Source organism: Anabas testudineus, chromosome 1 (genome assembly GCF_900324465.2).
Source record: "Anabas testudineus chromosome 1, fAnaTes1.2, whole genome shotgun sequence".
In the NCBI taxonomy this organism is placed as follows: domain Eukaryota; kingdom Metazoa; phylum Chordata; class Actinopteri; order Anabantiformes; family Anabantidae; genus Anabas; species Anabas testudineus.
The window spans coordinates 15,064,219-15,090,869 of record NC_046610.1 but is presented as its reverse complement, the minus strand read 5'-3'; the positions used below and the strand labels follow the sequence as shown (position 1 = coordinate 15,090,869).

General features: G+C 41.6%; 1 protein-coding gene across 2 annotated transcripts in view; it reads right to left on the bottom strand.

Annotated features, from left to right (window-relative positions):
* Positions 1-24,374, bottom strand: part of rhbdl3 (rhomboid, veinlet-like 3 (Drosophila)) — a 41,017-nt gene extending 16,643 nt beyond the window's left edge. The window contains exons 1-4 of one of the 2 annotated variants that reach the window (XM_026358971.1): positions 24,171-24,374; positions 23,485-24,086; positions 22,842-22,865; positions 2,466-2,624 (exon numbers count right to left, since the gene is read on the bottom strand). In XM_026358971.1, coding sequence (XP_026214756.1) covers positions 2,466-2,624; positions 22,842-22,865; positions 23,485-23,625 — 324 coding nt within the window. In that variant the 5' untranslated portion in view covers positions 23,626-24,086; positions 24,171-24,374. The remainder of the gene's footprint in view (positions 1-2,465; positions 2,625-22,841; positions 22,866-23,484; positions 24,087-24,170) is intronic. The other variant, XM_026358972.1, reaches the window with a different exon arrangement.
* Positions 24,375-26,651: the final 2,277 nt, after the last annotated feature.

Sequence of the window (26,651 nt, the reverse complement as noted above, 5' to 3'; positions counted from 1 at the left end):
CCTTTATGTCAGCCAGAGAGAACTGTGGGAAAATGATTACAGGTTACCATGGCCACTTCCAGACCACATACTGACGCAAGTGCACACACACACACACACACACACACACACACACACACACACACACTGTGAGGACACTGACAAAATGCTTTTCTTAGCTCGTTAACATAACCTGAACCATCCCAACTAAATGTCTACTGTACGTCCAAACCTAATCCTGACCTAAACATTATTCTTAGACCAGGTCTTCGTGCCAAAATGTCCTCACTATGATGGCACTCAACAAAAACGTGTCTGTTTGTGAAAAGTGACTGCAATTCCTCTCTTTGTATGCGAACAAAGAATGACATTCTGTCTGTTTACCCAATGGCCAGAGGAAAAGAAAGAGAGGGGACGAAAAGAGGTGAAGGGGAAATGTAGGCATTCTGCCAGCAAAACACAGGTTTATTGCTTGATCAGTGTAAAACACAGTCTGAGGAGATTTGTGAAGGAGAGTGACGAAGTGAAGGAGACAGAAGAAGAAGAGAGTTCAAGAACAGGGGGTTAATGCAAGACTAGCAGTGAATTATCATAGAACTTTACCACAGAAATGCAGTACATGGTGAAAAGGGTGTGAAAACCCAGGCATTATACCCATAATCCATTATAGACAATCCTATTACAAAACAATGGAATGAATATAATTAATATTCTGCTTTAACACCCTCTAGTCTTCTGGGACAGCTTTCCACAGATACTGGAACTTGGCTGCAGGGCTCTGCTCCCGTTCAGCCTCAAGAGCATAAGGAAAAATGAATGCAGGGCCACAGTGTTTTTTCAGGTGAGAGTCTAACTTCAGTAACGCTGTTAAACCCAAAATGATTAGTCCTCTATGAAATCAAAAAACAAAAATGACAAGGCCAAACGTAGTCATGTTTTTTTACTATTAGAACACACATGACCAATCAATTAGCAATTACAGTATAATATAGTAACAGTATAAATAGCAATTCACCAGGAATATGGCCCTGTACATTCCTGGACAGTACAGCTCCTTGTTGGATGATGCTGCATTGATGAAAAGTCACATAGTTTAAAGTCAGTGTCCTGTGCAGGACAGGGTTAGGTTTAGAGTTGGGGTCATTTTGGCCTTTTCAACTAATAAATTATTAATCAATTCATCGTATTTTAGGAATCATTAATTAATTTCAAACATAAACAAGACTTCTTTCTTTATCCTCATTGCTGTCTGTGTTTTATTTCCTCATAGCTGCCTCAGTGAATGTATAAACCATTGAGTGGGCATGCAGAAACAACTGGAGGCACCTCACTCCTCTCTGTCCCCCTTCCAGTAGCTCAGCCTGACCCATGGCCAGTCATGTGGCATGAATTCATGAGTAGGAGACCAATATTGAAAAACCCTTGGACTTTTTTCCAAGCTTCCTACAGGCCTCATTGCTTACCCACTGTATCAAACAATACGCAGCTCTCAAGAACAAAGGATAAAGGGATGGATGGTCATACTCACACTCACAGACACAACAATGAATTCCCCACAGTGTCTCTGCAGACACACACACACACACATACACACACACACACCAACCCAAGCCCTCAGCCACCCAACAGTTATGTTTACCACGCAACTACTCCCACTTCAAGACAACTCCACACAGTCCCAGGTCAGCAGTTCAGACTCCTGTGAGGAAGAGGAGCGAGACAGCAAAAAACAGAAACTGAGAAGGTCATGAGGCAGTGAGCACAGCTGGAGATCCTTGAGCGAGACCTTGCAGTAGACAACAGTTTGAAGGTGAAACTGAAAGTAGGGCAAGGTGAGCATTAAGAGGAGAATTTATCACCAAAGGGAGAGGCATTTGTGGAGGTTTTTGGAACATGGCTTTTGGAGATGGCTGATGAGGCAGTAAAAGGTTTTTGGGATATATCTGCAAATAGTGCAGATAATGCACATTTTTCAAGGGATGTGCTGGACACTTTGTTTTGTAAGTTCACAAGTAGGATATAATGGGAATTTGCTTTGTATCTGGCACAATTCCAATATTACATATCCTGTATATTCTGTATGTATATATATATATTTTTTTTTGTTGTTGAATGTTAAATTTCTGCTCATTGTTTCTTTGACCACATCAAAAATAAAAAGAAACAAACTGCAACTGTAAATGAAATTCATTAAAAGTAAAAAGGTCTAAAGTCCAAGTAAAGTTATAAACCACAAGTGCCAAAGTTGCATTGTTGTTTTTTGATTCTGTCAAGTCTAAAGTTAAAATCAGTTTCATCATTTGCATCTTACTCTTAGGTTTTAGATGTAGTAAAGTGAATTGCAGTACAGCTTGCAAGAATGTGCTGGATATGTGTTAAAATTTAAACAACAAACTGAACATAGATATAAAGATGTTATATAGCAGAAAAAGCCCTAATCTACTATTCTGCTGACAACTGTTTCCAGTGAGGTTAAAACATCTTACCAGGTTCACAAAGTCCTGGTAGCAAATTTTTCCATCAGCGTTGCCATCTGCGAGGGCCAGCAGGACTTCAAGTTTGTGGGGATCAAGCTCAGAACCATGGGTCGCTAGCAAGTCCCTGAAGCGCTCTGTACTGATAAAGCCCGAATTGTCAGGGTCATACTGCAAATAAACACAGACAAAGCATGGTGATAAAACAATATGTCTAAATACATTATTAATAATTAATTTATAATCTGTACTCCTGAAAGAATAAAGAACAGAAAAGACAAGTTGAACTAACTGGGATGGCTGATGGCATTTGAGAAGCACAACACACATTCAGTATATCAAAAAACCAATGAAGAGGATGCATTCAAATATATCTTGAAAATTCAGATGTAGCACAAACCACAGATATTTTAAAAAGATGGATATTCAAAAGACCTTTGGAGCAGCTGCAGCTTAAGCATTTGAATGAATAGAGCTGTGTACTTTCCTCCAGCCTTCATACCCCTGACACCACGGACCCAGATGCCAGTTCCTCTCCTTTGCACTTCATAGTTTGGGTTTTAAATCTTAAATGGCAATTTAGACTGACAGAGGCACTTAAAACATACAAACAAACAAAAAATCTGCATTTTTCTTTGCTGTTATGAATGATTTCTGAGAGAGCTAGTCATCAGAGAGGTTTGCTGATTACAGAGACGTGAGCAAAGGCATTTATTATAGTCTGCTCTGGTTCCAATGGCAAGGACTGCAAGTAATTCTGCCTGGACTGCTAATAATCAAGTTGCTCTTGATCCCCTAATACAAGGGCAAAACAGAAAAGCCTTTAGCTATGTGTTTGTGTTCAACCGAGCACAAACATGCTCTGACAATCCACAACTTGAATGTTTGATTTCAGGACAGCTGCTACTTCTGCATCTGTCGACAGGTATTTTGGTCCACTCCTCACAAGCATACTGCTCCAGCTCTCAGGTTTGAAGGGTGACTTCTCCAGACCTCATGTTTCAGCTCTTTCCACAGATGTTTACCTGTGACTAAGACCAAACCTTCTGACATTGGGCAGCACGTTTTGCTCCAGGATGCCTTAAAAGTCTTGAGATTTCATTGTACCCTGAACAGATTTAAGAAACCGTGCGCCAGATGCAGCAAAGCAGCCCCAGAACATGACAAAGCCTCCTCTGTGTTGACCAGTAGCTACAGTGTTATTTTCCTTATATTCTTCATCTCTTTGGAAGTTGTTCTGGGCTCTTTAGTTACCTGTCTTACCTGTATTATTTGTCTCTTTAATTTGTCATAAGTTCTTATCTTGCGGCCACTTCCAAACAGGTTGGCTACAGTCCTGTGGACCTCTGAGGACTTCTGAGGAACATGTGTAACTGTAGTCACAGGAGCATCAAGCTGCTTGGAGATGGTCTTACAGTCTTTACCTTCAATATGTTTGTCTGTCATTTTTATTTCTAATCTCCTGAGTCTACTCTCCCTTTAGTTTTCTGTGGTCCATGTTCAGTGTGGTACACACCATGATACCAAACAGCACAGTGACCACTTTTCACCCTTTAAAGAGGCAGACTGACTGATTACACGTTTGAAGACACCTGTGGTGCTAATTACAGGACACACTATATGTCCCTATGGTCCAATTATATTCATTTATTTCTACTATCATTTATGTCCAGGTCAGTTTCATTAGTTTGTTTTTTACTGTCTGATTTTCATGAGTTGATGTTTAGCACATTTTTATTTATTATTATTTTTGTGAGTTTTAAGTTATTTCAGTGACTTTTGTGTTCTTTTCTTTCTTCAATGAACAATTTTGCTCACATCTGTTACTGTGTCTCTGTATCTGCATATTTGCAAATAGATGTGTGTGAGTGTAACCATGTCTGGGTGTGTAAATACAGCGCATTCATGCATAAAGATGTGACATTCAGACAATATGAGCCACATGCCAGCTCACAACAGCCCTGAACCAGAAATAGTGGCCGTGTACATGCACAGATGAGTGTGTATGTGAGAATGTGTTTGCCATATGCCAGTGTTGGCAGACACAGGGTACAGCCAGGCTGGCAGCAGGTGCTCTACGCTCAACCAAACGACAATAGGGAGAATAGGTTTTGGCTCTGCCTTATGTTGTTTTTCTCTATGTTACCTAACAGTGATGAGGCAGTTTTTATTCCCTTTCCACTCAATGTCATCTTTAAGTTAAAGCCGTAATAATCAAATCTTTTCCAGTACTGTATGTGATGAGAGCGTCATCTCCAAAGTTATCTGTGTCTATAATACATATAACACTGTCTGGCACAAGCGCTAATAACATTTTTGATATATTAATCTCTACACCCCTCAGGGATAATGCAAAATGATAGTGATGAAAGTGTCCACAATTTCAATTTATTGTTCACTATGGAGTAAATTATTGAGTGAATAGCTGCAACTATTAGCCAATGAATGAATAATTCAATTAAATAAAAAAAGAATCTGTAAAAGAATAAAGGATGTGTTGCAGAAATTGTGTGTTTGTTCTTATTAAACTAGAGGATACGCTTACAATAGTGAAATCTGACAATTATATTCCACAAAGCAAACACAAAATAACTTATTGTTTAATATGATTAAACTGTCTAAACTCAACAGACACACACTGTCCTCTTCCCTAGCACATGCACTTTTCTGTCTCTCTCTCACTCTCTCTCTCATGAACACACACACACACACACACACACACACACACACACACACACACACAGACATACATGTAAACTGTACTTTACAAGAACCAACCTTCTCTTGTGATAAATCAGCCAGTTCCTGCAGAGGACATTTTGTCATGATGAAGTAATGTCAGCCAAAGCCAGCCTCACCACACAGAGTGAGAGCCAGACAATATGTTGTGTGTGTGTGTGTGTGTGGGTGTGTCCCCGTCATATTGTTTGCCCCAGACTGTTCAGGGTTATTTCCAACCAGCACTAAAGGATTACAGTCCAATCCAAGACCCTCAACAGCCACCTCCCCACCCCCCCCCCCCACACACAACCATCATTCTCTTTCAGACACACTCACATACCCTTAAAGCCCCAGTCAGCCTTCTCTCACCCTTCTTGCTCCGCCCTTCACATAACGCCTCTTTCTACCCCACATCTCCTTCACTTTCTCTCTGCAAACATGCAAACTCCCTTAGAAGAAGAAAAATAACTACTTCAATAAATTTTCTGGTTATCGCTTCACCTGTCACTTCCAGATTAGGCAGCCATATATTATTGTCCTTACAGGCACACACACACACACACACACACACACACACACAAATACTTCCCCACTTGGCTTTATAGTTGAATGAGCACTCTCTAGTCAACAGGCTGGCTGCTGGGGTGGAGCTGCAGAGGGACACACACTCTCAACAATGGGCTTCTTATGGCAATTTCATGCCAGGTTTAGCCAATCCCTTTGCTCTAATGAGTGATCATTTCCTTCTGATGCACCCAGAAGTCCATGCAGAGAAGGGCATTACGTTATATGATAAATGACAAACTACTACATGTTTTATTTAGTTTTTAATTCAAATTGTAGCACTGCAATTAATGGTCATTTACTCTGCAGATTATGATGTTTGAATTTATCCTCAAAAAGAAGAAATAAAATTAACATCTCTCAGTTTACCAGCTAATCACTTCAGCTTGTCTACTAACTATTTTGATTGTCCATATTTAACTATGTTAAATTAATGTATCTATGTTTTATAGCAGCTAAACCTCTTAACTATTAATGCTACATGGATCATGCATTTGAATTAAAACATAGAAAACACATCAGCTGGTGCACGTAACAACATTCATCAGACTGTGAATTTGACTTAACTTTTATCCCAGTATGTTTTTATTTTCACAACTGTGTTATTGTCTGTGTTCCATAAGGCTTGTTTTGCAAACAGCTAAGGGAAGGATGCAAATCCCTAAGATTAAAATAAGCATGTACACACACACAAATCCTGGTGCAGACATTATACCGCAGAACATTCTCAACCAATGAGCTGTCATACTGAGGGCTTCTCAGCAGCCTGGTGTCAGAATGGAAGAGACAAACAGCAGAGGGAGGGTGGGAGGGTGGAGAAGGGAGTCAAGAAGGGTATGTTGGGGCAGTGGCAAAGGGAATGCGGATAGGACACAATGCAAGGCTTTTTGTCTTCAACCTCATTTTCATAAAGCTGAATATTAAAGAACCAGAGAATGGGCAGTTTGTAAAGGGGGAAAGGGGGGTGTTCTAGTAATTTGGGTTAGAGAGTCTGGAAAAATGAAGTAGTCTAACCAAACACAAAGTATGCAGGAACAAAGCTGTCGAACTACCTGTACTACTGTTGAACATCTGAATGTCAGTGATATCAAATAATGCAAATAAAAACTAAAACTGAAAAAAGTACAGGATATTTGTCATCAGCCATTAACTTGTTTTCATGAGTTACATCCGTCCATCAAATCCCCTAAAACTAAGAAAGAATAAAAGGAAGAAGAGGAAAAAAGGAGATTAATTTGATCAATCTGACCACTAAGCCTCAGCCCAGATTGATTTCTGTCAGTGACCTTTGACATTTGACCTCTTACACCTACATCACATAATAACATGTCAATAGAAATTGGCTTTTTGGGGTCTCATTGAATCAGGACAACCACATGACAGTCGGACGACATGTTCTCATGAATGAGTTCAAACTCCTTGTAAATTAATAATATAATAAAATTGAAAATTGAGCCCAAAACTACATTTAAGACAGGATGTATCCTCAGAGCTCTGTGGGAGACTGAACCATGTAATCACAGAAAGTTGGTTGAATAGACTGCTCTGCCAGTCATCCTGTCAGTCACTCTCCCGCCATTACTTCTTTCAATCATACTGTTGTATGTACTAGAGCAAAAATGACTGTCTGCTATTTTCATTACTTCTTCATTAGGTAAAAAGTACTGTAAAAAGAATCCCTAATGTACTACAGGAAACCTGTTATCACAGCAAAGGTATGTTGTTGGACAGGATATGAAAAAACAATCACACTGCATAAACACATTGCTTCTGTCTGAGATGTCAATTAAATGTATGTCATGCTTTTTAAATAACATCTTCCTCCATGGTGAGGTGGGTATGACCGTGGTTAATCAGCATGGCACCATGCATGACAGGACCGAATGAATCCAATAACATTTGTAGCTTAAGTAACAAAAGCTCTAATAACCTCTGATCTACTGTATGACCTTCAGTTATTTGTTTTCATTAGTTGGATTGGATTTGAAACTTTCTATTTCCGCTGGGAACTGAGATGGACACCAATTTGAAGATCTAATACTCCAGATCAGTTGAGTGACACACAGTGACAGCAGAGTGTGTGTGGAGGGGTGGGGGTGGGGGGTTGCAGAAGAAAGAGATGTGATGAACTATCGCAGTTTCACACCATTAATTACCCTGACATCACCTCTCCTGTGGCAGAGGATTCTGCAGGAAAAGGTCAGCCGTCTGGCTCACATAAAGACCAGTTCGCCATGCATGTCACGGCCCCGAGACGGTGCTCTGCCCACGTCACACTTCAGAGACAGAAAGATGCCTCAGAAAGATTCTAATAGCCCCTGAAAATGCCACAACAGTGCCTGTTAATGCAACCATAAACAACACCTAGACTCAGAGGCGAAGGCTAAGGCCACAGATGAATGAGGGACTGGAGGTAAGACAGGGGAAGAGAAGTCTGCAGAACAAGGAGCATGTAAGTGCTGCAAGATAAAGGTTTGAAGAGCAATATTAAAAGAGAAGGAGTTATAAATACTGTAGATGAGGTGATAATTAACTGGGCCTCTTGGTAATGCAGTGTGCACAGAGCTGGCATGCAGTGTATAGTGCTGCTACAATATGAAAAAAGAAAACCAAGTGAAGAACAAAGGAACAAACTGCTGATTCTTTTAGTAATGTTAACGTTATGCTTACTCTGTGTGACAATTATGAAGGCTATGCATTTTAATAGCATTTAAAATGTAGCCAGACTTTTAGGGAAACTGAACTACTGACGCTGGCAGGTGTCAAGTAAAATGACTTCCTTTAATAGGATAACATTCAGCTGGGCACAGATCAAGACAATTACTTTAAAATCTGACATGGCTAACATCAGCAAGATCAACAAGCTCAAAGTGGACCACGCTTGCCCCCATCAAAGCGCTCCATTGTAAACCACCTCCATTAAACAGCAGGTTCTCCACAATTTCTCACACACTCCTTTCTGCCCCTTGTTAGTCATATTTGATTTCCAGCAGTGTTTCTCCATGGGTGGGATCCTTTCAAAGTTGCCTCACAATTCATAAATGTAATAAATCCTAATTAAATCCCTGAAGCACCTTTGGTCCCGAGTGTGATCAGAAATGAAACAGGTGAGATAACATTTCCAAACTGCTTTTTAGTGTTACTTTTTAAATCACTGTAGATGGTCCACGAACCAAAAAAGTTGGAAGGTGCTGAAGAGAGGAACCTCACATAAGTCAGGAATCCATCGAGCTGAAGCTCTCTAAGCTGAGAAGCTTTCCTGCTTCGGCACATCACCTCTTCCTGCAAGTGATACCAAGGCAAAATCCAACCATTAGCCCCCAAAAATGTAATTTCATAACTTGTGGAGCTATACTCAGTCAGCTTCCTTTTCCTCATCCTCCCATCTCCTATCCTCTTTTGGCTCCTTTCATTTCCCATGCTCTCTTCTCTCCACTGCTCTGCTGTCCTCTGTGATAGCAAGTGCACATAGCATGCCACGGGTAATTACTTTCACTCATGTGTCATCTGATGCACTGTCTCTCCTCTCCTCTCATTCTTTCCATCTTTCTTAGCATAAAACAAACAGTTATCTGTCTACATTAAAGAGGAAAATGGAAAAATTCATCTTCGGATCATGCATCACTTGAACTGTAATTATTTACTACGTGAAAAACAAATTCAGTTTTGTTTAAAATTTAGTTCTGTGATATTTTACAACACACAACAGCAGGATGTTTCATTTTAAAAACAATAACTGCGTGAGTAAAATATCAAAATAATCTTTTGCCAAATTTACAAATACTTCCTTGCAATACCTGGTATAGGTTTCATCCTCCAGAAGTGTGTTTCACGGTGCCTGCAGGAATGACTGACGTGTCTGTTTGGGCTAATCAACAGAGCGCCAGGTCACCTGTCTTGCTTGACAGATTAAAGCCTTCATTCATCTCACACACGCATGCAAATACTTATACACACACACACACACACAGAGTCATCTGAGGCCATCACATATTAGCACGGGCCGTCACCGTTTCCTTGCCAACTGGCCTGTAACCAGGCAACGTGGGTGGGTGTGAAGATGTCTTCAGCGGGTACATGTGCATGTGCACACAGATGGGGCTTTATTTTTGTACAGATGTCAGACACCAAAGTATTACTTCAAATCTCTACACATCTGATACCCTGACTGTGCTAGAATGAAACACGTAAATGAATCCATCTAATCATCATTTAATGTTGTGGTGGACAGTGGTCATCGTGGTAAATATGTAACGCTGGCCATGATCCGACATGTGTCAGAACATGTGCATCACAGCTCACTGTGTTTGATGCAACACAGCCACAGAGTGGTCAGAAAGCCCATGCTGACCCCTACACAACAATAAAACCACCAGATGATGTTGTTTAGTGTCTTCAAAGTGGCTGTCAATCAGCTTGCAGACCAGACAGCCTGTCTATAGGCAAGTTGGTCCACATGACCTTGATCATTAAGCATTCTTCATGTTCTTGATACAAAATAGGATGCTTTCAGCAAGGTTAATTTTCCAACGTGCAACTGCACTGGTGCCAAACTCCTCTCCGCTTCACAGAAATAATAGTTTGAATCAGCTAGATATCACAAAACAGATCTGAGGGTCATCATTTTAGTCCATCTGTTCATGAGAGGCAAACTGCGATAATAATCGATGCCTGACTCTCCCAAAGTTTAAGGTGATACTAATGCAACTAATTGACAATGTGAACTCATCTTTTTTCTTTAGATTCAAATAGGATCTGGAGGGGTAATAATGCTGTGCAAATTGCATTCAGTGTCATCTTGGCAATTCCTCTTGAAAGTGTGAAACATGCAGCCTTTCTTTTCCCTACATCCACCCATTGTTTTGAATTATACTGCCATCCTGTTCATCTTGCTGCAATAACTAAGGCTTAATTAAAAAACTTCTAGGCACTCTATCTTAAGAAAATTCTCCTGTAGAGAAAGAATCAGACAATTATTCTTAATGTAACCATAAAAAATCACAAGAATTGATCACCTCAGTCCAAATTAGATGTTTCTAGGCAACGCAGCATCAATATGCCTGGTCAACCAGAAGCATGTTCTCTGTCTGTCTCTGCCTGATCGACATCTCCACTAATTCCCAACATATTATAGCAGCTCGCTCCACAGCCAGCCACTGAGATCTATTACCCAGCACCATATGAGAGGACTGCACACCCACTCAATGTCCCTGTTCTGTCTCTGCCTCATTATCTAGCACACACAGAGAGAGAGAGTCTACTTCCCCACCACAAACTCTGTCCTAAAAGTTTAAAACCATACAAATATAACATGCAGTATTGTCATCAGTACTCCTGAGGCTTGGTTCATGGAAGAAAAAGACATCTGTTACAGTTACATGCAGTAAACCTACAGTATATTTGCCCACTTGGCATCTCTGAGACTGGGACAACACATGCTTTTTAACCAGGTGTGACATTGCTCTGCTTTACTACAAAAAGAGTAGCCAAAGAAGATGGTTATACTATTCCTACAGGAGTACTGTAAGTGTAACTGTGCAACAGTATCTAGCACTCACTATTGGCTTTCTGGTTTTAGGGCTGAAAGAATTATGTGATTTTGCACAATCAGACATCAAGTATGTGTAAGGTCAACTGCAGACCCAGATCCTGACATGGATAAACAGTCAATGCAGGACAGACACATGCGGATTTCCATGCATCATTCATCATTTCATCAACTCAATATGAAGACACAGTAGTACAATATGCAAAGCACTGATGTTTGGTGACTTTAGCAAGGTCATCCAAAAGGTTTAATGCTTTATCCAATCCACAACCAGCTCTGACGTGTTTGGAAGACCCAAGTGTTTCCAAGTCTCAGTTGTCTAGCTGACAATTGAGACTTTGTTTAAAGTTATGCTGAGGAATGCTGGGGTAGTCCTGGTTCTTCATTATTCCATTCACTTATTGTTTGAACTAAGAAATGGCCCCAAGACACTTCCCTAAGTTGTGTTAAGTATCCATTCTTTTTCTCAGATCTGCAATGAGTTGTTTAGACTTCCTACTGTGCTGTATATCGGTCAGTCAAATGAGTGGTGTCAAACAAAGTCTTATAATGTTGGCATAATGAAGCTAACAGCTGTGATCAAAATCACTACTTCTACAGCTTAACCAACACAAGGACAAAAAGAGAGGGAAACAAAATGTGTATTCAAAATCATCTGTATTACTGTGGACAGTGGAGAGTGACAGATTGGTTGATAGTTTAAAAAGGGGGGAGAAACAGACTAAACGAGGGAGAGAGAATTGTCCCGTCCCACAGGGTGCATCCAGAAGCTGAGGGGATTGTAGCAGACAGCCGAGAAGCCCTCAGCAGGCTCTCTAGCATGTGTTCAAATAAACACTTTACCCCCTGTCGCTGCTTGTGAAAGCATTCACACCGGAGAGAAACATGTATCAAGACACAATGAAACAAAGACACACGAACAACTGGACACAAGTAAGACTCTGATCCAAGACTCAGAGAAAAGCGTAGACCAAACATCATTCTCACAGAAACACAAATGCATACAAAAGTCAAAATCCATGTCAGATGCTCACATGTGCACACAGAGGCATGGTGGAGCATCCAAGTCACTCAGACACAGTGCACAGGCAGGTCAGCGCAGAGACAAAGACATCGATCGGTGACCTAATGGCCCCAAACCTCCCATTTACAACAAGGTGAGAACTCTTCATTACCGCCAGGCCAAACCCTCTATCAAACACCCCTTCACCGCTGCGCGCATTCAGCAGCTCTTCACAGAATGAGAAGGGGAACAAAAAGAGGGGAGAAACATTTGTTTAACGAGCCGCCTCTAGGCTGTCTTTCTTTAACCATTCAGTCCCTTCTTCTGCTGCAGGCCTGCCCTGAGGTCAACTCCCCCAGCAGCGCCATCAAAAACCCTGCACCACTGATGGCAGCGGCTCCATTCACCATAGAGATTTATGATCTCTAATAGCTGGCAAATAGATCCGAGGCTGGGGCTGCCCCCCGAGGGGAGGCCCCAGACTTATTTTCCTCAAATCTCAAGAAGAAAAGGAAATTACAAAAGGGGAGCTGTGCAAGGCTTGGGGAAGGGGGAGCCGGTGAGGCTGTCAGAGACATTTTCAAGGTTGCCATCTGCGTCAGCTGAAACCCTTCAAACTGTCTGTCAATGTTCAACAAGAACCCAGAAAGGCCAGGCTGATGGGGTAAAAGGAAATAACAGTATGAGGAACAAATGGCCTGTGTCACCACTAGCAGTTCACGTCCTGGGCTGTTTTGGAGCAATTCTGAAAGCAGGAGCTTGTATTAATCGGCTTTAATCAGGCAGTCAGCCAGTCAGCTGTCTACTGATCCTTGGTGTTGGTGGAAAGCCCCACTAGGGCACCCGCTACTTCATAATCCTATTTCTACAATCCAGAGAGGTCAGTGAGCAAGAAACAGACACCCCCATGAACAACTCCCCTTTCCTTTTTAAGGCAGGAGGAGAAAAGAGCGCTTCCAAGCTGAAGTTTACTGAAGTGAATAATGTCTCCAAGGTCTTCTTGCAACTGAATCATTCACATCAGGGAAGTGACCTTAAAGGGAAACTACAGCTAAAATATTATTTTGTGCTGTACATGTAATTCTGTACAGTTTTGTTGACATACATACAGTTGATTTTACAACAACAACAAAATGCATGGTTTGCTAACACATTGCTTTTCATGGTCACATGTATCTGTTTTTGTTTTGTTTTGTGAATCCAGCTTTGAATTTCCTAATATGAACAATTTCTTTAAATGTGAGTTAAGGTGAAGAATCAGTAATAATAGACACGGCCCTCACAAAGTGTTCAAGTAGTTCCATAAGTGATTAATCACCTCTGGAGCAGAGTCTCAGCCAGTATTTTATATTATATATATATTTTGTAGTTTTTGCAAGCGTTTTTTAAAATAAAGTAAAATAACAAGACCAACATAGACAAACACAAATGCCCAATTTAATGTGACTGACCTTGACAAATGACCTACATTTCCATGACAGAATACATGTACATTTGTAATTGTACCTACACAGAAACCTATACTACATTAAAAAAATCTCACTATCTCTGGAGAGGCTCTTCTGTAAAAGTGACAAATAAAAAAAGATCCTTAATCCCCCTGTAATAAACCTCACAACCTTGGCAGCTGTTCCCCTGAAGAAGATCATTCTTATCACAATGCCACACTCGGTGCAAAACACCGACAGGCATCCTGATGAGCTGCTGCATCTCAGACTGTGGCTGTGGTAAACCCAGCAACAAAGATTAAAATTCCCAACATCTGCCCCAGAGGCTCTGAGAAGATTTCTATTACAGCAACATTGTCAGGATAGCGATCGTGTTGTCACAGGACAGGACAGGACAGGACAGGACAGCCTGACTGATCGGATTCCAAATAGACGTGAAGTGTAAATACAACTGCGTCTGTACATACAGTGCATGAAAGAATCAGTGAGATCTCAACAGGCACATTTGGAAGGTGACATAGCCTCATGAAAACAGAAATTCCCTGTTTGGTTTGCAACAGATCTGGGCTAGAATAACGAAAACCATCCAAATGTTATGCTATAAAAGGAAGATGTCATCTACACTTGCCCCATCCTACATGTCATCCTAATGATTACTGTTCAGCAACATCAGAAGTACAGCAAGGGGATTTTGACAGATAAACTGGCGCAATAAATGCAGTTTTCACTGCCCTGCAGCACAAAATGATAATAATAGATCTACAGAGAGCCGAGCAGAGGTTGGTGCTGCAAGTGCAGTCACCATTTATATTTCCTGACAAATCTTCCAATTAAAAGAGCACAGACACATTGCAGTTGCACAAAACCAATTCTTAATTTCAAGAGGCCTTCAGAACAAACTTAGAAGTAGTTGAGGCATGGTGTATGTGGATATGTGCATCAACTGCATCGTCTTTATGAAAAGGCAAAAAAGATTTTTGAGAAAACTTGAGCACTGCACCACACAACAATGCATGTATTCACCAGTCTTATAGACAAGATGAAGACTGACACAAATACATAATTGAAAGTAAACGGTTATTTAGTTTTTGTTGTTTTAGCACCATGAACCTGCTGTTTTTAGAAGCAGGTTCATGTTTTGTATGTTTCATGCATGTGGATGCACATGTACATGATCCTACCAGTGGTTTAATGCTATTTGCCAATAAAGCCAAGAGAGGCATACAATACCACAAAGAGGAAACCATACAATGGCAACCACAAAGACTGATGAGAAGCTGAAGTCTTGCATCCAGTAAGAATGGGCAAAACTGCAACAATTAATATCCTCAGTTTCTAAATAATAATTGTCATTAAAAGAAAATGTGATGTAACAAAAAGAATGTCTATGTCCTAACATTTTGGAGTTGGTCAAAATGTGCTTATATTTACAAAACACTATTACACATCTCAGTGAAAACACTGAAAATGTCTTCCTTGTAATTGTGTAAGATAATTAAAGATTTAAGTAATTTGACAAATCACAGATTTTAGTTTTATTACATTTTGAACATGGGCCTTGTATTACTTGTTCATTTATCTCTGCATGTCTGTGTTGTGAGGAAAGGTAAATGAGCACTATGTGCTCTGCAGTTTATTTAATTTACCACTTCATATAAACACACCATCACTCAGCAACAACACTGCTACAAAGACAGAACATTAGAATGAGCTGAACATCACACCAAGTAGTAAAAAAGAGGCTACGTTTTCTGTTGTTCTGTTTTAGCGTTGTGTGATGTGGTTTCTCCTCGTCACAATTAGCCACTTCAGCACTTTGGCCCTTCTGGCAGCCTTGGGCAGCGATGCCCTGTAAGACAACACGGCGGGGACGGGACAGGAAGTGAGATCTGGGTGAAAGCTAAGCACTGTCGCTCACCTTGGCATCTGCTGAGCCTGCTGGGATGGGAACGACCGGGTTGCCAGCAAAACAGTGAGGGCATTCCATAATAATGGAATACTTACATTTACAAAACTAAACTTAAACGAGTTTAATTGTCTTCACTGAAGATGAATACATCCTTTCAAACTATTAGTGATCTGATTCTACCCTGATAAGGTCAACATGCTGATGTCTTGGTTGTATGGACGGGGCTGAACACAGCCCAGACAACACAACTGGACCTGCTTTAAATTTACATGAAGGTTAGTAAATTTGCAGAAAAAATTGAGAGAGGAAGTAATTCTAAAAATAGTTTTTCTGATTTCATTCTCATTACATAACTTTTATCCTAATTGTTTAAGACTTTTTCATAAAATATCATGACCTGTTAACATAATAGATGATTTTGTCAAAATAATGTCTGTTTACTCATAGTATCATTTATTCAAAATTATTATTATTATTATATATTTTTTGCAACAGTGGATCTAATATGTTGCCGCTTTGGTTTAAGAAAACAATAACTTACAATATAGAGGTATCAGGGTGTGTGTCACTGTAGCATTTAAACTATATTACCAGTAAAACTCCTGTTACTTCAGACCATAAATAAGTTATCTTTTCAGCTAATTCCTCACTAAAACTATTCTCTGAATGTAAACATGTCTCATCCCCACCGTCTTTCTTGTGGCACTCTGATCTTGCAAACTAGGGCAGCCAGGGAGTGTGAGGGAAGCCACTTGGGTGTTTCATTTATTTGAGCGATCTTCCAGTGCTTGTCAGACAGATACATCAGACACAGGGTGCCTGGAGAGAAGCACTGCTATGGGAGTGATTGCTGCGATTATCACAGTCTATCACAGCCCCACAACTAACTGAGACCACACCTGCTTTGTGCCAAGTGGAAATTATTTTTATTCCCGTAAGTGGGGTGTCAAGTAAAGACACACACACACTATGCGGGCCGCAAGGAAAGCTGCAAGCTTCTAAACTGAAAATCCCTTTAAAAGGCGATGTTTTCTATTTCTACCATTTCTATAAGAAAAAAGACAATAAATGCAAGTGCCAAACTTCGTTTTACCTACAACTTCAGTGTAAGCTGCAACAAATGGCATTACCTTTAAATGATGTATGTCTCGCATTATTTCATCTACACCAATACTTTAGCGCAAATTCTCCAGGGGTGGAGGTAAATAAGGAATAAACAGGGAGAAACTGGTGAGGCAGATTGTTAGGACGCTGCTTCATGGACAGCCGAGCACATAGTAAGACAAAGTGATGTGAAAGCGGGCAAACAATTTAGAGTTCAAATCCAGAAAGTGTAGCTGGCGTTATAAATCTAGCACATGGCCACGAACATCTGGTTTGATCTGGTAGTTGTCAGCTTTCTTTTGTGGTGGGCGTCTACGCGCCATCTGTCTTAATAAAAGCTAAACTGTTCTTCGAGGGAGAGAACAGAGGGGAATGAAAGAGTTGGCTGCGTTGTACACGGCGTGGAACATTCCCTAATGGGTAACGCTCGACTGAAGAGGCAAAAATCAGTTAACACGAGCTCACACACACATACACACACACACACACAAACAGGCGCATACAGCAAACACACAGGGTTATTGTATCTGTGTCAACAGTGCACCTGCAAGGCCCCGCTGTGAACCTGTGTGGCCTTTGGCACGGGAATACATCTCCTAAAATATGTTTGCATGTGTTTCCTGGAATTTTACTCTGTGAACATTCCCACGTTGCTAAGTACTGTGACAAAAAACAGATATTTTCCATTTCGAGCAACAGGCCTACAAGCTCGTCATGCACTCGTACATATACAGTTTACACAACACACGCAACTCTCAGGTGTGGATGTGATGAGTCATGGCCACTATGTCACCCTGTCAAAAGCTTTGAAACTATAACCTGTGGGAAAGTGTTACAGTTTCAGGCACAAGAAATGAATGGACACTTTGATCCCCAGAGGATCTTAGTGACAGACTAAAACAGGAAGCTGTTCTCCAGCATTGTTGCACTCGGAGGTTGACGCCCTTTTCCTCATCACTAAGATTATCCCCCTCTGACTCCCCAGATCACTCCACATACACCCAATCTTCCATGTTTCTTTAATGAAGCTAGAAGTCGTGAGTGCATGTGAGTCACCCTTCAGGTTTTGTGGAAAGGGGTTTATTTCAAGAGTGATGACCCACAGCAGTGCAAAGTGAAGGCGAGTGAGCTGTAAACACGGCTAATGAAACGAGATGCGATGACAGCATCGATAAGCAAACTGAAACCAAAGCCTCTTTACATCTGCAGCGTCATTTGTTTAACTCTGATGAGGAATCAGACTTCAGAACAAAGAGATGAAAGACAGAGAAGTACAGACAGATGTAATCAGCGAGAATGGAGATGAAAGAGGAGACAGAAAGGAGACAAATCAGGGCTAATTCTTTGTAGGAGCCTCATCAAAACCCACAACGACACCTCCTGAAAGACCGCAGGAATACCACTACACACCTGCTTATTCAGCGAGCGTCACTTCGAATGCCCTCCCCTGACCCTCTAATAATAGATTTACATTTTTAGGCCTAGTGGGTACAAACAAGCTGTATGTACGCACACAGAAACACACACACAGCATATGGAGATGGCTAGATCACTGAGCCATTCAAGTATCAAAAAAGATGGTTCGATTTCATAGCACTGCCGCTATGAGTTTGCACACTGCAGCCAATTACGGATAAACTGGCACGTCTTCCTTCTCCTATTTACAGACAGACAGGTACGGCTGCTATTTATACCCCGGCATAAAAGCAGGAACTGTGCCTTTTATTAAGTAAATCTATTTAGAGCCCAGCAGGAGAGCCACAGGAGAAGAAGGAAAGATGAGCTCTGATTACATCTTTCAATGAAAATGTTTGAGGCCCCGTCCATTATTTCACCACCACACAGCTCCGGCACTTTTTAATAAAAATGGGACAGGGTGCAGATTTCTGCCTGTAACCACTTTTACGATCCCAAACCAAGACAAGACAGTTCAATATCACCACAAACTGTCACCGATGATGTGTCATCTCCAGGGCTCAGCCAGTGTCAATCACCACAGCAGTGTTAAAGCAACGGGTCAGCAGACTGTGACCCCACCATCTGTGTCTGTGTCAATGACAATTATGCTGATAAGCATAGCAGTGTAGCATCTGCACTATATAAAAGAAATAAACCTAAAGGGCAACAGATTAAAAAATATATCTGTCTAAAGTGACTGAAAAGGTGAATGAAAAAGCAAAGAGCTAATTTTGGTCAATCAATTATCATCAGGTCTGTGATCTTAAAGTAAGATGCTGTGTTCTATTAGATGAGCAGCTGGATAGCCATACGGGAGACTGGGGCTGTGGCCTGCCTCCAGTAGGGGTCCTTATGCAAGACCTCCCTATACTTACCCTGCCTTTGCCTTGTTGCTCTGCATGAACCAATCAAGCTGAAGCTTCGCACCTACTTATGCCTGGATGAAAACCCTGACTTGAGAGCTGCATACTGTCTCTGCTCCTGTAGTTGTTCATTTTTAACAATAAAACAAACACACACATACAAGTAGTCCAGTACAGGACACAACAGAACAGAAAAACGGGAGTCATATCCAAGACTCCTAAGAACAGTCTAATCCACAGCCTATCAGCAACATGGAAAAAGATGGGGGTAAGATGTACTGTACTATTCCTGCACACTCCAGTAAACACAGCTGAGGGTTCCCAATTGTCTTATTCATTAAGTGCCAGTTGGGTGATGGACCATTCATTTAAAATGCACATTTTAAAAAAGGGAGACACTGGGGTGATGCCAGCTGTGCTATGCACGGGACTATGAGGTAAGAAGGCACTGCGAGACAGACTTTAAATAATGACCTTCCTATTCTATTAGCCCTAAACAGTGAATCTTTAACTAACGAGCTCATTGAAAAGCATGACAGCAACCTGGAAACACAGGTTCCAACTCCAACATGTGGCTTCTTCAATGTCACTACTCTGTGTGAGACATGATGGGGTGGTGATAACAAATCATGTCCAACATAGATAATACGAGGTTTTTCTCAGACTTCTGAGAAGAAAAGTCTGACTTTTGAGATTAAAGTCACATAAACACGCATGTTTATGCTGGCCCTCGTCTTCTGCAGTTGTGGGGTCTTAACTCACACGCCATAAAGCAAGAAATTGAAGGGGAAACACTTTTTTGGAAAGTATGCAGCCATGTGAAAGTGTTAAATCAGTAAGCTCCTGTGGGCACATGCCTTGGGCATTTCAGCGTGGCACTGGGAGCAGGCTGCCAACTCAAAGGCAACTGCGGCGACGCTAATTATAGATTACATGCATACATTTTGACACAAAGCTCAGAATGGAAGACATGTCAGTGTTTACTAATAGTTTGTGCTTTAACTCTTTTGTCACAAGAGAAAAATCCCTGTGTGAGGCAGAGAACAATTAGATGATCTTTTAAAAAGTACACATTTCTATAGGATACATATATAGTCAGGGGTTTGTATGCATCATGTCTCTAATGTTCATCTGCTTTGAGTTGACACAGGTTTCCAGTCTGGAGAACTCCCATTGCAGGTTTTACAAGCACTGGCACATTTCCAGTCATTTAAAATAACAACTCTGTGTGTCTCTATAAATGTAGCCCTGCATAATCTAACTTGTACATAATCACTCTCCAGTGAAATGACAACGAAGATATAGACTACACTTTTATTTAAAGCTGTGAACAAAAGAAATGTCATGAGGTAAAAGACAAAGAATTTCATTTAGCTCCTCCAGATAAAAGAAAGTGATACAGGGAAATTCATCTGATAGGCCTTCCCAGATAGCACAAATTAAATATGTTTGATTCATGCTTAGTAAAGGTTATTAGATAAATTCTGGATAAAAAGAGGCTGAGACACTGTAACTATGAGGAGAAGAGAGGCCAGTGCAGCTGCCGACCTCCTAAAATCATCTCCTCTGCTTCATTAGACGTCACCTCTGTCTGTGTTCAGTAGTCATGTTTGTTTCAGGTGATAGGGAACAAGAACATGAATCACAGCATTCTGAGGTTTGCTCTCTTGCTTCCTGCACACAGAGGAGAAAAGCACTTTAACAGCAACAAAATCCTCTCTGGGGACAGAAAGAGAGGAGTGAAGGGGAAAGCGAACAGAGCGACGCAGCACTTTGATTCCAATCCCCGATGGTCTGAAACCCAGAAATTGATAGCTGTATAAGTTCACATGGGAGCCTGTAAAAATGATATGACGGGGAAGGTTTTGTACACAGCCCCGATTGGTTTAAAGAAGCTGGATGACAGCTGCAGTCCAAACAAAAAAAGAAAAAGAATGACAGGGAATGATTCTGTCTTCTATCTGCTGTGTAAACAGCCATGATGGGATGGACAGAAAAGAATGTGCTCTGTTTTTAACCCGGCAGTGATGCTAAAGTCTATTAAGACACGAAAAGCATCATTGCCTTCATTCCTGGACATCTGGTTTTGTTAATGTGTCACACAAACTGGAACATTTAGCTATATACCTAAAAGAAAAGAAATAAGTGCTACATAAAATCGACCAATGTAGTTAATACAGTGTCATCCTTAAATTTTATATTGTAGATATGTTAAATTACATTTGCCTTCTCATAATATCAGCGACAGATATTGTAGTGTGTATCTTTGCATTTGACAAATAAAAGCTTGAGCCTCTCTCTTTGTTTTCATGCAGTATTTATCTTGCGTCCACCGTGCAGTGGCACAGGTTGCCAGACAGATCCTTATTTTCCTGGTGTTCAGCGCCGCGTCATTTCTCTTCCTTAGTCGCTTCACAGAAAATTTCCGAGGTCAGCCCCTTGACAAATGGAGCAACTCATTGTTAGGAGGAAAGAGGGCTAGAGAATAAAAGAATGAAAAGACATTTGTTGGTGCCAGACCAGGCTGCAACCTCCCCATTTAGACAAACCCACGTTTTTTTGTTTTTTTTTGACCAATTTCCACTTGAGGAAACTCAAAGCTGTGGCACATGTATAAAGACAGCAGACTGAGAGGCCCACTCAGTGCTTGTCAATGGGATATGCTCCATCACTAACACACACACACACACACACACACAACACACACCACACCCCTGCTAGTCTTTACCGTTATCCCATGGGACCTCAGTCTCCCTCTGACAAAGCGAGCCTGACACGAGCTTCTGGCTCAACCCTAAACCTCACCGCTGACCTCTGTGCACACACACACACACACACATGCATACATTTCCCACTCAGGAAAAGGGGAAACCCCAGGGCGGGCAGGTGCCGCACCAGTCCCAGAGAGCAGAGGATGTGTGCACATTAAGTGTGTATGTGGAGCCCGTTTGCCGTCTGTCAGTCCAACCTGCTGCTTGCATGATTAGACGATCCGTGTTTTTGTTCTCTTGGGGTTTCTTGGCTGTATGTGTGTGTGTGTGTGAGTGTGTGTTTGCGCGCTCCTGCATTTGTTTCCTAGCAGATCGGTCTGACTCATAAATCACTGCATCCAGGATTATGTATCACTCTAATAGCATTATTGGGGTCAGTGTCAACGGACGGCACATCCACCGCCTTCAGTGTGCTCCCGATCCCCCTGATTGCTCCTGTTTCTGCAGGAGTTTGGTTCAACAAAGCTGCAGCCTGGTTATATGTTACGCCACAATTTGTACCCAGAAGGCAAAGGATTTAAAGCTGCACTAGGGAAGATTTTAATCTAAAAATACATTTGCCTAATCAGTCTGAATCCCAAACTGAGGCTGAAAGAAAGAAGACTCCACCAGCTGAGCCCCAGTACGTTCAACACAATCAGCCAAATGTATTTCTGGGTTAGTTAAGTCACTTCCATCAGTAATAAAGCCAGTGTTACAGAATAATTACAATCTTAAGGTCATGATACATAGGCAATATTTGTAAAAATAAAATCGTAGTATTAAAAAAAGCAATAAAGCACATAATATGAGCTTTTTTCACCATATCCTGCACATACGTTTTCCCTGTGTTTCATGACCTTTAAGCATCTCAGCTGGCATTTGTTAAACACATCTCAGTCAGAGGTTACTGGCAGTTCGAACGCTGATGAGCGCCTTCACAGACAAAACACGGCTCCACAATGAGTTAAACATGCACATGGAAAAGAGAGTCGAGCCAGTTCGGCTCTCAGTACATACCTTGTCAAAAAGAGACTTCCATTGCTAAGACGAGCAAAAAGAGAAAACACAGAGAAAGTCGAGCCGTGAATGAGAGAAAGAGATAAGAGGAGAAAAAAAAACAAACAGCAGAGAGGAGCACCTGTTTGGAAATGATGGGGAAAGAAGGACTTTTCCTCAATGTGTGCATTTGTAATTACAGTCTTGTGATCAGATGCCATCATTATGTGAACCACTGAGATCAAGGAGCCACAATACATTGAAGTGTAGATCATTATGTGTGAGGGTTCTGTCATGTGTACATGTGTATATATGTATATATGTATGTATATATGTATTCTCTCCATTTAGAAAAATAAGGTATACATACAGTGTACTGTCATTGTCTCATGATGCTTTTCATTATTTACAGGTTCCTGTGGCCTCATCATTTATAAGTTATGCCACGAAATGCAAATAAATTACCTTCTACAAATGTTTTAAATGAGGTTCGTGTTAATTTGACATATTAATCTCAAACCTAAATGCACTGTGACTTTTCTCTAGTGCCGAAGGTCCAACTACTACATCTGTAAATGTGTGAAAAGGAAGAAGGGAAGCCTACATTGCATTTGAGGTTTCCCCTGTAGTGTGTGTGTGTGTGTGTGTGTGTGTGTGGACTTACGTCCTCTGGAGCCACGGGAAGGACGTCGGTACTTTCCAAAACCTCGATCTCCTCGCCCTCCGCGTTGGCCGCCACCGCCGGAGAGGAGTTGACCGGCGTGTCCCGGGGTCCGCCCGTCATCCTCAGGCTGCTCTTCTCCATACACCTGCGCGGAGAAGCGGCTCTGTCCTCAAGGGATGACTCCACATGCTGCACTTTACGGTCCCACCTCGCTCACAAGACGCGTCAGCACTGACAGGAGGTGAGAAAGACGGATCATCGCGGTCGCTTGAGCATCCTTTCGAGCCTTGATCTTGCGTGGATTTAGTCTGTCCAGTCCAGTGAGTGACTCCCAGCGCACCTTCTCATGCGCCAAACCAGTCCAAGGGATTCTTACACGCAGAGGAAAAGTTAATGTGGGAATAGTTCAGCAATAGTTGTGGGCTATTCAGTCTCTTGGCGGTGTCACACCAGCGTCCAACACATCGTTAGTCAGTAGTCACAGAGGTTTGCAGAGCTGGAAGTCAGCCTGAATCTTGTTCACCACGCTTACAGAGTGACTCTTCTTCTCACTTTGACAGATGCGACGCAGGAGCAGCAGCAGAAGCTGCGCGCAGATCCATCTGAAAGAAATAATGACATCATCAAACACTGGCAACAGCATGAAACACAGGACAGAGGCGGCACAACCGGATCGGATGACGCACCCAGTCTCCAAATGTCTGATTCCAGTCGGTGAACTCCACTTAAAACCGCCTGGACACAGTCACGTGGCTGGTTCACAGAGAAAAGTCCGAGCAAGTGCCCAATTTTTGGTGCGTCATGATACCTGGCACGCTGCTTTCCTCTCAGGCGGCGGCGCATCCGCGGAGACAGCGATCTGTTTCTCTCCGCCGCGTTTCCCCCGAAGCCTCAAGGGGTGGTGAGGGTGAGGGAGGTGGTGGTGGTGGAGGTGGGGTGTTGAACACGCCGACCGCCTCTGCTGGGATGCTTGGTTCAGCTCCAGGAGAGCGGCCGGGATTCGTCCCCAGCCGCATGCGTCCTTCCAGGCTAAGAGAGAGAGAGAGAGAGAGAGAGAGATGGAGAGAGGGGCGGTGGGGGCGGAGAGATGGAAGGAGAGAGGGGAGGCAGGGAGAGGCTTGGCCGGCGGTGAGAGGGGAACACCGGCTTCTCCCGCACCGGGGTTTCCAGGTACTCCGGGTCACTGCCTGAACAGCTGTCAGTCACTCTCACACCGACTCTCAGATTGCGCATGAATATGAAATGTAAACGGACAGTGTGCGCAAAAGGTGGTAACTAAAGGCTCTATTAAAAGTCAACAGGCCAAAATAATAGAAATCATATATATATATATTATAGATCACCGCAAGGAGCACTTTGTTACTAAAAGACAGAAAAACACCAAACATCTGTCAAGTTAACGAGGGGTCACATTATGGGTTTTACACCTTAATGTTATATAGTATTTTATTTATACAGCTCCACTTTGGATCATATAGAATATATTAAGTGATAATGTGTCAGTGACCATGCAGAGACACACTTGTCTGAACTTTGAAGAAAGCTCTTGCTGTTATGTGAACATACTGCAGCAGGACCCAGGTATCAGGCAATCAGCAGACAATCCTGCCCACCACCTGAACCACAGCCACGTTGTCACCATATGACAGAAGCAGACAGTGTTGTTTAACTCTTCTCTGATCGGTTTAGTCTGAGAGCAGAGTGACTTTCAGCCATGCAGATGGCAAAGTGTTTGTGTGTCTAAATTGCTTGTTCTGCTGCTGAAAAACGCTGCTCCATTACACTGGAGAGGCGCTAAGTGCAGTGTGCAGCTATTTCATTTCACTTTTGACAGCAATGTGAATCTGAAAAGCAGCAATATCTCAGTATCTTAGGAGTACCTCAAGGGCTGACTTCTTTCAGACAAAAGGTGTGAGAAAAGATGTGGAGATTAGAATAAGATCAGAGTGATATGAGAACAGACTTTATTTCTCAGGAGCTACATTTCGTAAGTATGAGAAATTGATCAAAAGCTCTTATGGTCTTGACACGAGCTTAACTATGTCGAGCAGAAACAAGATGAGATCTTTAGAATTTTTCATTTTAGAGCTAACCTTTTAACACACTGTATAGGGTTAAGTGTAGCATGAACATATGAATAATACAAAGTGTGTGGGGCTAATTTTAAGGTTCTATAGATGAAATGCTGCGTCAGGACTATACAGTTTGGGCTTATATTAAGGTCACACTTAGAGATGCAGTTCATCTGTTGCTCAGAGCTGTCACTGTATGATATTCCTTTATGTATATCCTCTACTCCTGGATAGAATTTAATACAATCAAGTCATCAATTCTTCTTATTATATTTTAGTCACAGTTTCACAGCAGTTTTACGGCACACGCTCATAAAACAGTGGCATACTGTATTCAATATTTGTTTAAATTCTGCATTTGCTCAAATATGTTTTATGCTCACTGGGAATAATAGTCGGCTACAGTGGCATTTCATTCACATTTAATGTAAAGTCATCTCATGTTATGAATACTAATTGCTCATGTTCCACAAAAACAGCATTCATAAATTCCTAAGCTGCATGCTGTTAAAGCTGAGAAAAGGAGGGAGTACCCGAGCTTGTAAATTCCAGGTTGGTTTAGGAAACATATACTGTCCCCTCCAGGTCTGCTGCTACAATCACCCAAATGATGGGGCCCCATTTCAAGTGAATACCTACCTATTATCTAACAAGACATCAAACAAACCTAATAGTTGGGTGGAAGCAACCTATGAAAAGGGATTATATGATGGTGGCGTGGTCCACTAGTGAAACTCCCCCAGGTACAGTACTGCCATGAAAACAATATGGCTAGTTAATATTTTTAACCCTGACACAGCAGTGTTGGTTTAAGGTTAGTTTGTTACAGGAGCAATAGGGGGTCAGAGGTCAAATAAACTGTGATAAATGTTTGGATTCTGTTTTTCCATGTGGTCTTTTTATAACGTGAAACAAATGTTAGCTTATCATGGGATGCGAGTTTGTTATTAAAGTTGAGCTTTAATTTTTTTAATTCATTAACAGAATCCACTTTTTTAATCTTCTTAATTATTTTCACAGCTGTTCCTGTAAGCAGAAATAAAATATATTATACCAGAAACACTACATGCCACATACACCCTAGGTTTGTTTTCC